Source organism: Triturus cristatus, chromosome 1_2 (genome assembly GCF_964204655.1).
Source record: "Triturus cristatus chromosome 1_2, aTriCri1.1, whole genome shotgun sequence".
Lineage (NCBI taxonomy): Eukaryota > Metazoa > Chordata > Amphibia > Caudata > Salamandridae > Triturus > Triturus cristatus.
In genome coordinates this window covers 452,046,221-452,064,651 of record NC_140580.1, presented here as the reverse complement: position 1 = coordinate 452,064,651, position 18,431 = coordinate 452,046,221, and the positions used below count along the sequence as shown (strand labels likewise).

Sequence of the window (18,431 nt, the reverse complement as noted above, 5' to 3'; positions counted from 1 at the left end):
GTGCTAACATGCTCCCTTCCATCCAAACTGGCATTTTTGAACAATGATATAGCGCTAAACACAAAATTACTCTTCTCGTGTAATCTTGCACAATTCTTCGATAATTTAGCTTGATTACTCCACTCAGAATTACACGAGTTACACCCACCCCTAATGACAGCACTTTTTCACCAATCTGTAATTGAGGTATTATGGTTGATCTGCCTGCAACTCTTACTCTCTAGGGGCAAAATGATTGCTGAGAAGGAAGAAGGGCTTGATGTTTTGGCCTGTTGAACTAGTGTCAAACTTACGTACCAGAACTTGAGTCTCCACAGGAGCTGAATGGCTGAACGACCCTGTCTGAGATTAAAAGTTCCCAACTCCCCTACGCCTCTATGCCAGAAACAATTCTGACCTCAGAAACGAGGGAAAAAGGGGAATGGGAAGAAAAGAGAGACTGTCACTGCGGTGCCTTCACTAGGAGTAATTCCCTGGACTGATATCTGCACCTGTAACCACAAAGCAAATATTACTACAGTACTGAGAACTTCTAACACCTTTAATTCTAATCTATGTTCTAATATAACTGTACCTGAAATATACAGTGGCATTGCCTCTCTCTTGTTAGAAGTAGTCTATAGTAGTAGATGTGTATTGTAGTTAGAGTAAGTAGTAGTAAATAAGGTCTTAAGAAGTCTTTTTCTTTTTACAGGAATTCTTGCAGGTCCAGTTGGTTAGTTGCTGTATTTGTCGGTAAGTACAAATATATATATATTTCTAGTTACATGTATCTCCTCTGTAGATGCTCTTGGTAGATATTAACAGTCTCTGAGCAACCTTCGTGGTTAGTCTTTTGTATTAGTAGTTGAGCATTTAGATAGTGAACTGTCTCTGTGCAAAGTCTTAGCGCTGCCTTGAATTAGATTAGGAACAGCGCTTAACACATTAAGTCTCCCACTGTCAGCAAATGTCAAGCAGGATTCTTATATGAACTGGAGCTGAGTGGAATTTATGGATTAAGCTAAATGAGTTGCTCAAGCAGATTCAGCTCCCATATCAGAACGAAAATAGAGAGTTCCAAAAAATAATGAGCACCAAGCGTATCCCAGAACGTGGGAAAAGTACTATGCTCCAAAAGAAATAACTGAGATTTTTGCAGGAAAAATATAGCTGAACACCGACCTCAGGATGATTGCTGTCACTGGCGAAGTTCTATGTGAGCGATATAAATCCCCGCTGAAGTGCTTTCCAGATTACCTGAAAAGCTGGAACAAAACACGGGCTTCTCACTTGAAATAACGGTTGAAGTGAGAAGCGCAACAGGTGCGAGTGCACGATAACCGCTCTCTGCTATACGAGGGAAAAAACACTAGAACGCTAACCTACCACTAAGTGTGCCCACCATCGTGGAAAATCGGCTGAGGGGGTTAAGTCTCAATTCATCAAAGGATTAGAACTGCCCTGCTACAATTTGACTCCATTTGATGGGAGAGTGAATGAATGAATACCCCTGCTTAATCCTGAAAATGGGTCCAGAACAATTCGACCTAGGGAATAAAGGCTCAGTCCTGACAGTACCCCCCACCAAAGCCCCCTCTTCAACCTCTTTGGGCTTCTGTGGATGGGTTTTGTGAAATTCCTTAACCAACCTAGGGGCATGAACATTGGTACTGGGCTTCCAGGATCTTTCCCCTGGACTAAAACCTTTCCAGTCAACCAAATAGAATAATCTCCCTCTCCTGACCTTTGAATCAATAATTCTTTTAACCTCAAATTCTTCTTCAGATTGCACCTGAACTGGAGTTGGAGCCACAACCTTTCTTAGATCTGGGGGATTTCTTTAGATCCGAGAGACATGAAAAACAGGATGCAGCATAAACTTACTAGGAAGTCTAACCTTAACACTGACAGGGTTCACCATTCTATCTACAGAATAGGGGCCTAGAAATCGAGGTTGAAACTTTCTGTTTCCCCTCAATCGCATATTTTGAGTGGGGATCCAAACCTGATCTCCAGACTCAAAAACTGGATTTTCTCTTCTTCCTTTGTCTGCCTGTTTCTTATAAGGCTCTTTAGCCTTTACTAGATTTTTGGCAGCTATCTGCTAAGTCTTCTGCAAATCATGAATGACCTCCTCTACAGCTAGGACATTGCTTTCAACCTTGCCAATTAACATGTTAGGGTGTCTACCTGAATTCAAACAGAATGGAGAATAGCCTGTGGAGGAATGTACTGAATTGTTATAGGCAAATTCTGCAGTCCAAAGCAATGTAGGCCAATCCCCCTCTTGATCCATTAAATACAGATGCAAATACTGCTCTAGATCTTGATTCACTCTCTCAGTCTGTCAATCCGTCTCGGATGAAAACTGGTGGACAAACGAGAATCGACTCCTAACCTTTGTAAGAAAGATTTCCAAAATCGAGACGTTAATTGCGGTCCCCAATCAGAAATCACAATCTTTGGAATTCCATGAAGTTTTACAATATGTTGAGTGAACAAGGTAGCCAATTGAGCAGCATTAGGAAGGGCTTCTAATGGAATAAAATGGCTCATCTTAGAAAAATGATCAACCACCACCCAGATTGCTGAATAGCCCTGACTGGAAGGGAAATCAACAAAAAAATCCATGGAAACTGTATGTCATGGATAAGGGGCTACCGGTAGAGGCAGGAAGAGTCCTTGTGGTGCCTGCCTAATTACCTTCTCTTTTACACACTGCTCACAAGAAGCAACATACTGTCTCACCTGAGCTTCCATGCCTGGCCACCAAAATGATTGTTTCAATAGTTCCAAAGTCTTTTTAACTCCTTTGTGACCAGCCAATGGATTGTCATGAAACAATTGAATGACCTCCCTCCTCAAGTCGTCATTGGGTACAAAAGGTTTCCCTTGATAAAAAGGCTTTCCATCCTTGATCTCTCTTTCCGGCCCTTCCTGGTCCCAACCAACTAACTCAGTCTTGGGGACATTTTCTCTTATCTTGTCTTCCAATTCAGCATACACTGTAGTTCCCACAATTTTTTTTCTGGAATGATGTGACCTTCTTTCACCATTTCTTTTCCTTCTCCAGTATTCAAATGGGATAGAGCGTCAACTTTTCCATTTACTGAGCCAGGCTTGTAGGTTAAGACGAAGTTATAATCAGCAAAAAAGTGTGACCACCTAACCTGTCTTGAGGTAAGAGTTCTTGCTGACTTCAGCAACTGCAAGTTACGATGATCTGTAAAGACTGTTAATTCATGTCTCGCACCAAGTAAATAATGCCTCCATTCTTGGAACGCATCTTTTACTGCTAACAGCTCCTTATCTGCAATTGAGTAATTGACTTCTGCAGCTGACAATTTAAGGGAGCGATAAGCCACCAGATGAAGCTGGGCAGTTTATTTGTGCTTTTGAGACAAAATTCCTCAAATCGTCAAATTGGAAGCATCAGCTTCTACATAAAAAGGTTCTCCTAAATTTGGATGCTGCAATAAAGGTGCTGTGATGAAGGTTTCTTTCAGTAGCTGGAACGCATCTTCAGTTTCTTTACTCCAGACAAATATTTCTTTCTTCCTAAGCAATCGAGTGATTGAACTAACCTTCTCTGAAAAGTTCTGAACGAAACGCCTGTAAAAATTGGCAAAACCAAGAAAACTTTGTATTTCCTTGACTGTTCGTGGAGTAGGCCAATCTTTTATTGCTCTCACTTTAGAGTCATCCATTGACACTCCTTCCGGAGAAAGAATGAAGCCAAAAAACTCAGCTCTATTAGATTGAAATAAACACTTTTCCAACTTAATGTACAGTTGATTCACTAACAAGTGTTCCAAAATTGCACGTACATGCCGGACATGTTCTTCCAAGTTTTCAGAAAAAATGAGTATATCATCAATGTTGACCACAGCAAAGCGATCCAGAAATTCTAGCAAAATATCGTTTACAAAATGCTGGAAAGCAGCCGGGGCATTGCATAGGCCAAAAGGCATAACCTGGTACTCGAACAGACCAAATCAAGTCCGAAACGCCATTTTCTACTCATCACCTTCAGCCATGCATACTAAATGATAGGCCCCCCCTCACGTCCAATTTTGTATAGATATGGGCTTCTTTGACCTGATCCAGAAGTTCAAATATTGAAGGTAATAGGTAATGATTCTTCTTGGCAACTTGATTCAAGGCTCGATAATCAATACATGTTCTCAGTTTTCCTTCTTTCTTTGGAAAAAAACATAGTGGAGACGAGACCGGGGACTGTGAAGGTCGAATAGAACCGTTGGCAAGATATTGATCCAAATATTCCTTTAAGTGCTTATTCTCTGCCTCCGTTAGAGTGTAGATGCGGCTACAGGGCAAGGATGCTTCAGGTTCGAGTTCAATCTTTCAGTCGTACTCGCTGTGCAGGGGTAGTTCCTGAGCCTCCTTCTCCTCAAAGACTGGAACCAAGTCTCGATACTCTTCTGGAATACTTTGGACTTCCACTGTACATATAATCCGCATCTGCTCTGCCAGACAAGATGATGAAGATGACTCTGGATCAATGGTACAGGAGTCAAAACAATGTTTCAAGCAAAATTCTGAGTTCAATTCGATAGTTCTCTTGCCCCAATCGATCTTCGGATTGTGCTCGGTAAGCCATGGCAATCCTAAAATCAACTGAAATTGGGGGGCATCTATAAGATTAAAGTGTAAAAACCTTCGATGTTTACCCGGCCCAATCAACATAATCTCTTCAGTGTCATAAGTAATGGGAGCAGAAGTGGTGCCATCTACCGCTTTAAGTGGTTCCGGTTTTTCCTTTTTGACAAAATGAATTCCAAGAGTCTTAGCAAATTTGATGCCACAAAAATTTCCAGTTGCACCCGAATCAATCATGACTGAAACTTCCTCCACTACTACATCTCGAAATTTAATCTGCCTGGAAATTATTAAGTGAGGGGCTGATGATAGCAAGGTATTCACTAAAAGCTGAGTGTTTGGAGTTGTCTCCTCAGCAGCTCCCACCAGAGCAACTCCATCTACTGGTGGGGCCTGTCTTTTACCCATGCATTGCTCTTGGGTTTCTTGGGACACTCTTTTACGAAATGGCCCGAGCCACCACAATACATACACAGCTTGCCAATCCTTCTCTTCTCTCTCTCTTCTTTGGTCAGCGGACCATGCACTGTGACAATTTGCATGGGCTCCTCACTCGAACCAACTTCATTTATCTTAGCAACTTCGGTTTTGTTCCTATCAAAATGGGGTGGGATATGCCGAACTTCCTTCCGACGATCATTTCTTCTTTCAAATTGGCGTTGATCAATTTGAAAAACCAAGTCGATTAATTCTGATAATTCAGTTGGTCTCCTTGGGATCTGGGCTAGTCCATCTTTCAATTCATCCTTTAGCCCTCTGTAAAAAATAGCTGCCCTCTTAGCCTCCAGCCAGTTAGTTTCTACTGTCAGTTTGTTAAATGGAGCTAAGTATTCTACCAGCTCCCGATTTCCCTGTTTCAAGTCTAACAGTTCACTGTCTGTGGTCTGTGAGATGGTTCTATGGTCAAAAATTCGTAGAAACTCCAACTTAAATTGCTCAAAATTGTAAAGAATGGAATCGTTGGTATTTATTAGAGGCATGGACCAAGCTGCAGCATCTCCGCTCAAGTAAGACTGTATGAAAGCCACCTTGGATTGATCCTCCTTGAATATAATTGGCTTACATAAAAAGTGTAAAGAACACTGTGTAAGAAAGATCTGAGCTTTGTGTGGATCTCCCTGAAATCTTTCAGGAGGAGCTAGTGGGATAGTAGGGGACATAGCATGGATCACTTGGTTAGTTAATTCTGTTGATGAAGGAGAGGGGGAGAAAGGTAGGGACTTTTGCTTCCTAAAGCTAGGGTTGCAACTAGTAGTAAGATCATCTATCCTTTGACGAAGAAACCCAGCTTCCTGACTTGATTTTCTCACCTCCTCCCTGGTCTCACTTAATTGCTTCTGTAACCCCTCTAAAATAGACACTAAAGCTTTGACATCAAAACCTTTAGCCATCCTGCCCAGGTAGAGTTTGACTGGCACGTCAATCTGTCAAACTTACGTACCAGAACTTGAGTCTCCACAGGAGCTGAATGGCTGAACAACCCTGTCTGAGATGAATAGTTTCCAACTCCCCTATGCCTCTAAGCCAGAAATTCTGACCTCAGAAACGAGGGGGAAAGGGGAATGGGAAGAAAAGAGAGACTGCCACTGCAGTGCCTTCACTGGGAGTAATTCCCTGGACTGATATCTGCACCTGTAACCACAAAGCAAATATTACTACAGTCCTGAGAACTTCTAACACTTTTAATTCTAATCTATGTTCTAATATAACTGTACCTGAAATATACAGGGGAATTGCCTCTCTCTTGTTAGAAGTAGACTATAGTAGTAGATGTGTATTGTAGTTAGAGTAAGTAGTAGCAACTAAGGTCTTAAGAAGTCTTTTTCTTTTTACAGGAATTCTTGCAGGTCCAGTTGGTTAGTTGCTGTATTTGCCGGTAAGTACAAATATATATATATATATATATATATATATATATATATATATATATATATATATATATATATATATATATATATATATATATATATATATATATATATATATATATTTATATATTTCTAGTTACATGTATCTCCTCTGTAGATGCTCTTGGTAGATATTAACAGTCTCTGAGCAACCTTCGTGGTTAGTCTTTTGTATTAGTAGTTGAGCATTTAGATAGTGAACTGTCTCTGTGCAAAGTCTTAGCGCTGCCTTGAATTAGATTAGGAACAGCGCTTAACACATTAAGTCTCCCACTGTCAGCAAATGTCAAGCAGGATTCTTATATGAACTCGAGCTGAGTGGAATTTATGGATTAAGCTAAATGAGTTGCTCAAGCAGATTCAGCTCCCATATCAGAACGAAAATAGAGTTCCAAAAAATAATGAGCACCAAGCGTATCCCAGAACGTGGGAAAAGTACTATGCTCCAAAAGAAATACCTGAGATTTTTGCAGGAAAAATATAGCTGAACACCAACCTCAGGATGATTGCTGTCACTGGTGAAGTTATATGCGAGTGATGTAAATCCCCGCTGAAGTGTTGTCCAGATTACCTGAAGCGCTGGAACAAACCACGGGCTCCTCACTTGAAATAACGGTTGAAGTGCGAAGCGCAACAGGTGCGCACGCACGATAACCGCTCTCTGCTATACGAGGGAAAAAACACTAGAACGCTAACCTACCACTAAGTGTGCCCACCATCGTGGAAAATCGGCTGAGGAGGTTAAGTCTAAATTCATCAAAGGATTAGAACTGCCTTGCTACAAGTTGACTCCATTTAATGGGAGAGTGAATGAATGAATACCCCTGCTTAATATTGAAAATGGGCCCTGAACGACTCGACCGAGGGAATAAAGGCTCAGTCCTGACAACTAGTAGCTGTAACCACAGAAACTGCTGGTGAAATTTCTTCTCCAGTGAAGCTAAAACCAGCGCATGAGCAACAAACACAACCTGATGTTTTCTATCGAGTTTACAGCTTTCCTGCCAAATAGGTGTTGTATGTTAAACAGTTTGTCTAGTAATGTAGCTATGAAGCCAGTGGATCACACCTATACAGGCATATGCCCGATTACACCACACCTCAGAAATCAGATACTGGGATACCTTCTATCTAGACCAGTCTGCCTAGTTTGGTATACAGCTTCCATTCCAACTTCTAGGGCATGCATAATAGATTTGCATATTTGCTCTGTAAGCCTAGAAATGGCTAGGAGCCTCCGGTGTAGGGGAATTTCTAGCCACGATACGTGGCATGGTATGGGAGCTAGACTCATGCAACCCCTTTCCACTCACTGCCTCTAGTCTTTTGCCCCCTTCTGCTGAGGTTTTGGAGGAGGAAAGATAATTCTCAGTTGAATGTGGATCATGATGAAGCATGATTGACAAGACTTTCTTGGTATTTGGTGTGATGTTGCGAAAGAAATGGTGCTGGCATAATCCTTCCTTGTCCATCGCTGCAAAACTGGCAGCAGTGACTGAAGTTTTTTCCATGTTCTCTGGACAGTGACCAAAAGTGCTTTGCTAAATGAAAGTACTGTCCCTTTTGATTCTGTCTCAGTAACAATTTTCACAAAATTGTCAGATTATGGCTGACCCAAGTTCAGTGATAGGGTCTTTGCAGCATTTGGATTCAACTTTGTGAAAGCTATCTGCTAAAGGGTGGTATGTCCTTCTTAAATGGGAAAAACCCTTCTGGAGAAGTGTAGAGCCTACTCGAATTTTGGTAGTCTAAAAACAAGTCTGCCTCATGATGCTCTGGAGGAAACAGGTTTTTGTTACGCTGTACTTATTTGCTTTGGGTGCAGGGAAATCCAGTACATACCAGCCTGAGATAAATTGATCTAGAAATGTAGTCAGGTTTGGGCATGGCTATGCTTGGCATGTATGAAACGGTATGTCTCTTGTCTCAGTGTCTGTCCAGTAGTCAGCTGTCCATTTTCATGGGACATTTCAGTATAAAATCAGTGACTGGTGTTTTAATTGTTGGTTTTAGCACTGGCATCACAGCCAACATTAATTGTGTTGTTTTCGGCACCATCAGCAGTGTTGTGATTGATGCGGATAGTGGACTTTTATGCAAGGCCGTTGTTACTGGCACCACAGGTGAAGATAAAAACTTGAGTCAGACGAGTTCTGGACCATGGATAACTCCACTGCATCAAGGTTAAGGCAATGAGAGTACCACAGGAGCTCTGGTGGGGAAGCTAGAGGGCCTCTAGAAGACAAAAGTGTCTAATATGTCTTGTTGAAACATATTCAGCCGAGGCACTTGCAAAACTCCCCTGTTTAGGCTTGAATTTTTCCAGAGGATTCAGATCGCTCTTAGGACCTCTTCTTTTTTCTTTTTATTTGTAGCGGGATGTAGAGGGGTCCCTATTATACTTCTTGAGCTTTTACATATCTTTGTTTTCTGGAGATTGAATTCTGGGTTTAGACTTACATTCTAACTCCAACGTAGAGGCCAGAAATAATTTTGCTTTCCTTTTTCTGATATCTGTACTGGGGCCTCACCCTACGCCCAAAGCCTGGCCTTGTCGCGCTGCAGCAACAATGAGACACACTCACACAGGATCATGGTGTGAGCTAAAGACCACGTGCAGTCTTCACCCGTTTATTATATAGCCTCTGCCACCCCTCCACAGCTAGGTGCCCCTATAGCCCCTGGCCCCCCTGTATTGGGTGCAGTTCCGCGGCATATCAGCACCCCGGGGCGGTGATTGGTGAATGTTACAATATCCTTGGCATCCAAAAGGCAACAAAGGTTTGCATGCACCTACTACGTTGCCTTTTCCCAGACAGAGAGAGATCTCGGAGTGTAGGTCAGTGACCGAAATCGGCCTTCTATTTTGCCAAAGAACTTACAGCTGACGACTTTGGAGAGGGCATAGTTCCAAAAAACAAATTGGACATTAAAAATGGAGAAAAAATTTGGTGGCTCCGGATTCCTTGTCTGCGAGGCACACAGGAACTGATGTCACTGTCTTCTTTGGTGCCTTCAGTAGACCTCAGGCAGACAGATTCAGTCTGATACTTGGTTATGTTTTTAAATAAGGAATGTGTTGTAAGTATCTTTTAGAAATCGTTTCCTTATTATTAGATTAAACATTGTTCACTGAAACAGCTTGGAGAAAGATTTTTCTGTCAAAATGTTTTGACTTAAAATCTCAATACGATATTGAAGGGACCTTCAGTTTAGCTTTAGTATGGACTCATCAGAGAAAGATCTGGTATCCACTTCTGTTTTCTGTGAGGATTAGAAGAATCATGTGAAGAAGAGTAATAAACTAATATGTCATCAAAAGTTACAAGATGCTCAGTTTTAGTCCTTCTCTTTGGTGTTGAAAGCCATTGTGGCAGCAATTGGTCCTGCTAATGAAGCTATGCTGGAATCTACTAAGGAGAGAGACCCAGAGGACTGAGCACTCATGCAATCACTTTTGAAATGCAGCGCAAGGTTCTTCCTAGGGTGGCCCCACGCTGACAGGGATTCATGATGTGGGCGGTGTAGCGGTCTTCCTGGACTTTCCACCCCGAGACCCCTGGCCGGAACGGCCCGCACACTTTGTATCGACCTCTGGCCAGGCGTGGCCAGAGGTGGCCAGAGGGTATAAATAAATGGGCGGAGGTCGCTCGTGGCTTCCGGCCCGATACAGTATCTGAGGCTGACGTGTTAATTATTGCGAGACCCCGAGTTAGGCCTTAGTGCTGGGGAGAGTTCCGACATCACAGGCGGTACGGTTACCAGGTGGTCCACAGTAAGTCGTGGGTCCCATAAATGGAGACAGCACACTAACACACACTCTTGATACCCATCTGAGTATGAAAAGCCTCCCCCTTCTCGAACTGACTGTTACCAGACAAATCGGGATTGCCAGAAACATCACAATTAGGCCCTGAATCAGGAAAGCTCAGTCTTGCCGTTGTCTTCCGTCAGTCGTAATTTTTTCTCAAACCAGGAGAAACCCTTCTTGAATCAGAGTAATAGTTCCTGTGTAAGACAATTTTAAAACTTTCTTATGGCACAGAAAAACCTAAGTAATACAAGCCCAATATCGTCTTTTGTAGCAGACTAGCTTTGTATTTTTCTCTTGTAAATCGACTCGCCCCACACACAACATATTGTGACAAAAAGAAGGACGAGCGTGTAATGTTAGCTAGACTTGGCATTGTCAGCCTCCCTCACTGTCAACATCATATTTAAATTTCTTTCTTTTGAAACTTACCTTGCTGAAGTGCATTTGTCATATTCATTCACCATGTCCTCTAAATTAATTCTGTGTTTACTTTTTAAAATTTGATTCATTAACACTTTCCTCATCTGTAAATAGAAATACATGTAGGGGTAAACAGTTACAAACGTCTACACATAATTACAATACAGAAGACATATCAAGTAAATATGCAAATATTAGAAGGAGAAGATATACTGAAGATAGAACGGTTATTGTTTGCGCTATCTAGTTGAGTGCTGAACATCAACAAAGCTGACTGATTCCTTAAAAGGTCTCACTAGCAATATTACTTGTGCGAATCAAGATATGCAGAGAAGTCCTAAGGAACGTTATGGGCCCAATTCACGAAAAAAGAATGTAAAAATGCAGGTCAAGATTTGCACCATTGTCAGAGGGTACTTTTCCATTTTGCACCTATTCTCAAGCCTTCCAAGTACTACATCCAGAAAGCTGCACCAGGCGCAGTTTTACAAGCAAAGTAATAGACACGTCATGTTTCTTATTCTAAGGGATCCTTTTCCCCTATGCAGAGTTCTGCACAGTAGACAACTCCATACAGAGGGAATGGATGCTTCTGTGCATCTGAACATTTTCCCTACACCCCCACGAAATCTGGGGGTGATCCTTTCCAGCTCCCCATTCTGGTGGGTTAGTAAATCTGTGACCATGGTGTGAAGAGTTTGGAGAGAAGGCAGGGAAGAACCACATAGTACATGCAGGGTCGTAGCTTGGTAAGTAAGATTGGGGGACGTGAGCTTCAGATTTTCCAGCAATGATGCAGGCATTTACTGTTAAAATACATTATCCAACAAGCAGGGCACATAAAATGGGCTTAAGGGGCAGTGGAAACGGAGAGCAATGCAGATTGATAGGAGTATGGAGTGAAGAAAAACACATTATTCTGTAAAGTACCCAACATTTTTTAAGACTTTCAAAACAGAGAGAGAGAGAGTGTGCGTGTGTTTTTGTCTGTATGTATGTCAACATTCCTGGTGAAATCTGACAGACACATCAGCATGTGACTGAGACGACCTGTACCCAACTATCTATCAGAAAATAGATTTATTGGGGGTGGGACGGTGTAACATCCCAAACACCACCCCCAAAGCTACGCCCCTGCATACATGTTCAGAGGATTCTCAAACTTCCAAGGCAAACCATATCTGCCATAAAATATGCATTTAATGACCCCCTCATTCCGTGAAATATGGATAGATTTTGAAAAACAAAGCTTCATCTAGCATGACAACAAATAAGCATTCTATTTTTCCCAGCACTTAATAAACATGTATCAATTGATGTATTTTAATATCTTACATCATGAAGACGATGTCACATCACTCATTGGTAGCTGTGAAGAACCGGCTTGTCTCCCACATGCATTAAAAAGACAACCTTGCTCAGTGGGTTGACACAGTCCATCCAACGGACCCCAAAGACTCCTTAAGTCTAAAAAAATGCCCTATCATTTATTCCTAGCTTGTCACCCAGTAATTAAATTATCATTTTGGCATTTTTATAAACTTTATCTTAGAAGTGAAATGTTTACTTTAATTCCCTGTGCATATTTTTCTTCTTTTCAATATTTATATTTCTCTTCATTCAATATTGTGCCTATAGTCCCTCTGTGGATAACTATGGGCTAGATGTAGGTGGCTAAATACCGGTCGGTAACCCCGAAATTCAGTAAATTTCAGGGTTACCGACTGGTATTTAGCCATTCCTAATGTAGGTGATAAATCGGTATTTACCGAATCGGTATTTACCGATTCGGTAAATGCAATGTAGGAAGCACATAAAAGAGTGCTTATGTGCTTTAAGAATTCGTTAATTACCACCAACTTCAAGTTGGTGGTAATTAACGAATTCCTTTAAAAATTCACTTTTGATTTTTTTTTTTAACTGCCATGTGGCACACATCCATACCCTTAGGGGATGTATGTGCGCCACATGTGCACACAGGCACATTTCAGGGGTGCAACAGGGTGTCGCTAATGCAGAGTGGCTTTAGATTCATTCCTATGGGCCTCCAAGCCCATAGGAATGAATGGGTAGGTATTCCTTATTACCGAATCGGTATTACCGATTCGGTAATAAGGAATAATAAGGAATCTGTATTTTTTACCGATTCATTACCTACATAAGAAATACCGATTTCTTAATACCGAATTGGTAAAATTTGGTATTAAGAATTCGGTATTTGTGGATTACCTACATCTGGCCCTAAATGCCTTAACTTCATTGTCACTCCTAGGTTGTAGGTCTACTATTTAGGTATAATTGGAGATTTTATTTGCGATGTTGTGGATGGTACTGACAAATACAAAAATATAGTGCGTGTGTGTGTGTGTGTGTGTGTGTGTGTGTGTGCATGTGTGTGCGCGAGTGTGTGTGTGCATGGGGGGCTGTGTGTGTGCAACAAAGGTTCAGTGTGGAACAGTTACAAATGGAAAAATGATCACTAACAATTCAACAGTAATAAGAGACCCCACTGATAGGTCTTCATAAGATATTGTATTTGCAGCTCCATAAAAGTGCTCTGTTCTCGGGTGGCAAAAAAAAAGTGCAATAATGTATACAAAAGAACTGACAACAATGGAACATTCAATTGACTTCTTTAATTAGTGAAACTGCTTGTATCCTAGGGGTTCAGGCACCGTGACACTGCTAAAACTATTTATTTCCAATTGTTGGAACTTTAAACAGCATTTCAACCCGTAGTATTTTATGGGGAATCATCAGGACATAAACATTTCAATTAGAGCAAGAGCAGAGTATTGCGCTTGAAGCGATTGGAAGAAGTTTGAAGAACCAGGAATGCTTTGTTTTATTGGAAAAGATCGTTATTGGCCAAATAATAAACGGGTCTTCATGAGGGGCTGCAAAAAGTCAGCACAAAGTAGGAACATCTGTGCTAATAGGTGTGCCTTTGTCTTATATATGTTATGTTATGTAGATTTGTAGAGCGCACTATTACATGGGAGGGTATCCTGGCGCTGAGCAGGTTTGAGCCTAGCCAAGCTTAGGGCCTACTGGGATGACTCTAAAAAGAAGTGCTTAACTTCTTGTGGAATTCAAGGAGGCAGAGACTCTTATGTGTCGTGGCAGGTCTTTCCATGTCTTAGGAGCGCTGTGCGAGTCTGCCGTATCTGGTTTTTTGTATATATTGAATGTGTGCATGCACAAGTCTGGATGATCATAGGGGTCTGTGTCATGGCTGCAGTCCACAGAAGTTTCCTCAGTCCTCAGGTAGGAGTCAAGCGCAAGAGTCCTTTGTTATCGCTGATTCCTCTCTTAATTGCTCATGCTGTTTTCTGATCCCCAAGATGGCGGTCGGGTAAATCGGCGTTCTAGTGTTTTGGCCAATTCTGTGAGGTTCTACGGCTTCGTGCGCTCGCAGCTGTGTTGCGGCGCACTTCAACTGAATTCTCTGGCAAACAGAGCGTATTTTCTTCACGCTTGTTCGCAGCAAGCATTTCGGAGGTTTTTGGTGACAGGCAACTAATTCAGAGTTGCTTTCTGGCTCTTGTAATCAGTACTCGAGCATATCTTCGTCAACAACCTGCAATAATAAAAAGAAACAAAGAAGACTCATTTTCCTCTGGAGAACAGGTCTCGTGAGTAGAGGTATTTCGAATTCCTCTCACAGGAAGTAAGTCCAAGCCTGTTAATAGACATTCCTTCTGCAGTTATAATTTAGGAGCCGTTTATTTGAGAGCCAAGTTTCCCGTTCTGCCACCGGTCTATTTCCTTAGGTTACCAGATGTTCAGCAGTGGAAATGAACTATTGTCCTTCAAGCAGCAATTTAATGTGAAGGAGAGAGCCAGCTTGTTTGTTTTTTAACACATAGTCCTGTGAGAATAACAGGAGTTCAGGAGAAAGCTTTGAACAGTATTTTACTCCAGAACATATGTCTGTGTTTATGATTTGATGGACTATCCACATACCAAGGACTTATGTTAACCCTGTGTTGTCCAGCAGAGGGTTTAGCTCAGCATTCAGAGTAGAAAACTAATTCCAGTTCCACAATCTTACCTAAGACTTTCATGAAAGTAGTGGCAGAACAGAGCAACAGCATCTAATACAGGTAGGTATGAATATATATATATATATATATATATTATCTACTGGCGGTCGCCAGTAGATAGTTATAGTTAGGACCGTGTTTCCATAGGAAATCTCAAAATTCTATTTTGAATAACTTTGGCGCCGGTTGACGAATCCTCGCGAAATTTTCAAAACTAATGGGGCGCTCCGTTCAGCTCCTACCCTGAAAGTCTCAGGGTGATTCGTCAAGCGGGGGCCGAGAAAAAAGGGGGGGTCCCAAAACACGTTTTCCCCATGCATTTTTCCATAGGACCTTTAGACGCAGCTACAGCCCGAACGGCTGAACAGAATTACTTGAAATTTGGCAGAGAGGTAGCCATAAGGTCAGGGAGGTGCCTTTTGCAGGTCTGGTGTAAATCTGTTCATTATTTCCTGAGAAAATAGCATTTAAAAGCATATCAATATCTATACGCGCACAGGGTGCGCGCACCGTGCGAGCACCGTGCGAGCACCCTAACGTACGCGAGCGTAATTCTGATTGGTGGTTACATGTTAGTCAACGTTCGAATCGGTCGAAATCAGGAAGTGTCAGCCGCCATTTTGTTTGTTTTCAGTGCGAGAGTGAAAAAGGAAGGTGGCGAACGTGAAAAGGGGGCAGGGTAGAGAGTTCCTGACCCCCTAGCCTTTGTCAGGGAGTCCCTGAAGGACCCCGAAGGCAGAAAAAAAATTTGTTTTTTTTTCTAAATCGCGGGGGTACGCGCACCGTGCGCGCACAGTGAAAATAAAAAAAAATATTTAATACGTAGTTTATTGTAAAATAAATAGATAAAAAAAATAATAATACATAAATAAATTAGCATTTAAAAAAACCGTACAAATTCACTGAAAAAAACCATAGGTTTCACACACGTTATAGTTAGGAATTAGCATTTAAAAAACCTTGCAAATTCACTTAAAAAACCATAGGTTTCACACATGTTATAGTTAGGTGGATATTTCACTCGTAAAAAACCAATGAAATTCCCCCGTTATAGTTAGTTCAGATAACTATAACTCGCGCGACCGCTACTCTATCACAAGGATGATGTCATCAGTGATGTCATGAGTGATGCCACTGACCATGTCATGAGTGATGTAATATGTGACGTCATGAGCAGTGGATTGCGGGCGCGCGAGTTATAGTTATCTGAACTAACTATAACGGGGGAATTTCATTGGTTTTATATATATATATATTTACTGAAAAAAAAAACGTAGGTTTCAGAGACGTTATAGTTAGAAATTAGCATTTAATAAACCTTAGAAAATCACAGAAAAAACCATAGGTTTCAGGGGTGTTATAGTTAGATGGCCATTTCACTCTTACAAAACCATAGAAATTCTGCCGTTATAGTTAGTTCTGCTAACTATAATTCGGGCGCCCGCAATGCTCTGCTGATGATGTCACATATTGCATCATTCATGACGTGGTCAGTGACATCACTGATGACATCTCAAATGACATCACTGATGACATCCTCCACGTGATAATCTGGTACACCTCATCATACACTAGTATAACCTTTCATCACTCACTGTAAAATACAGAGTACCATATTTGAAACCATTGACACACCAATGCCAGTTACTACATACCCACTCACTGATTCATAAGTCTACACACACAACTACCCATTCAACAACAGAATCATTTATATATGAAGTCACTAATTAATAGAACACTATCAAATGCACTTATACACATATATAGACATTGACACATCAGCAGTCATCTTAGTCGGTTATGCAGTCATCCTACTCACTCATGAAAAAAATTAATCACACTTACATTTACTCACTTACACAATTATCCAACAACACCTCATTTATTCAAACACATAGTAACTCATAGTTAATATGTTAAAAAGTCACCATTACAATTATACACTAATTCATATAGTTACTCTCACAATCAATGACTCTTACACATACTTATTAATATACACCAACTCTCACATACAATGCCTTTTATTTTTTTACTTTTTTACTTTGTTGAAGATGTACAACTAAAACATATATTCGCTCACCAACACACACATAAATACACTCAGTTACCCAAACAACTGTTTCCACATGCACTCTTAAACCTATACACCTAGTCAATCAACCATTCACACATCTATGCATAGAGTTACACACACCCCATCAAACCACACACAAGCTCAATGTCCCATACAAATACTCACCCAACTAATCAATAACTAATATACACACTCATGTAGTTAGTTACCAACTGATGCAGCATGTTATACAACAACAGAGACAGTGATGCACACATTCACATAGTTTAGTTACTAATCCATGTATTAAGTGAGACACTTTTAATTACTCAATTAAACAGACAGTCAGACAGCTACTAAATCCTCCATCCAGACAGTTATATATCCACTCAATCTTCAATACAGATTGGTATATATATAATACATATTTAAATTTCAAACTAAGCCACATTCACTGGATGATGTCATCAGTGATGTCATCAGTGATGTCATTTGAGATGTCATCAGTGATGTCATCAGTGATGTCACCGACCATGTCATAAATGATGCAATATGTGACATCATCAGCAGTGCATTGCGGGCGCGCGAGTTATAGTTAGCAGAACTAACTATTACGGAGGAATTTCTAGGGTTTTGTACTAGTGAAATTGCCAGCTAACTATAACACCCCTGAAACCTATGTTTTTTTCAGTGAATTTCAAAGCTTTATTAAATGCTAATTTCTAACTATAACGTCTCTGAAACCTATGTTTTTTTAGTGAATTTCAAAGCTTTTTTAAATGCTAATTTTTAAGTGTGATAGTAGTTATACCTATTTTTTTGCACTGATTTTCAACAGTTTTTAACTGTTTATTTATAAGTATTTTATTCATTAAATAACATTTTATATTTTTCTAAAAATTGCACAAAAATTACATTACATCATATACATTTAATATTATGTGATGTGCGCGATTGGTATGCGACCAGTCCGCGACTCCTGTTCCTGTGCATTCGCGATACATGCGCATTACGGTACGAGATGCTTGCGCTGTTGCGGGTCCCGCGTGACGTCATATACGTGCTGGGGCGCGCTGGGTGCGCGACTCCCGCAAAAAAAATTTATGTTCCAAAATGTTATATATGTGTCTTTAATATACATATTAGGGCAAGAGATTATCTAAGATATTCATAAAAATAATATATTTGTACTTATAATAAACTTATATTATTTTTAAATATATTTTCGTGATGTCGGGTGCGCGCATCGTGAGTGCAGAGAAACCAGGTCAGCAGAGCCGTTGTAGAGCCAGAGAACCAGGTCAGCAGAGCTGCTCTAGAGCCTAAGAAGCAGGTCAGCAGAGCTGCCCTAGAACCAGAGACCCAGGTCAGCAGAGCTGCTCTAGAGCCAGAGACCCAGGTCAGCAGAGCTGCTCTAGAGGCCGAGAACCAGGTCAGAAGAGGTGCTGTAGAGCCAGAGAAACCAGGCCAGCAGAGCTGCTTTAGAGGGAGAGAACCAGGTCCGCAGAACTGCTTTAGAGCCAAAGAACCAGGTCAGCAGAGCCGCTTTAGAGCCAGAGAAACCAGGTCAGAAGAGCTGCTGT

The 18,431-nt window shown here is 41.1% G+C and overlaps 1 protein-coding gene across 1 annotated transcript in view; it reads right to left on the bottom strand.

The window, feature by feature from the left end:
- The window catches only part of CC2D2B (coiled-coil and C2 domain containing 2B), a 1,427,481-nt gene that overhangs the window by 430,263 nt on the left and 978,787 nt on the right, over window positions 1-18,431 (bottom strand). Inside the window, 1 exon segment of the mRNA XM_085622020.1 lies at window positions 10,753-10,847. Coding sequence (XP_085478146.1) covers window positions 10,753-10,847 — 95 coding nt within the window.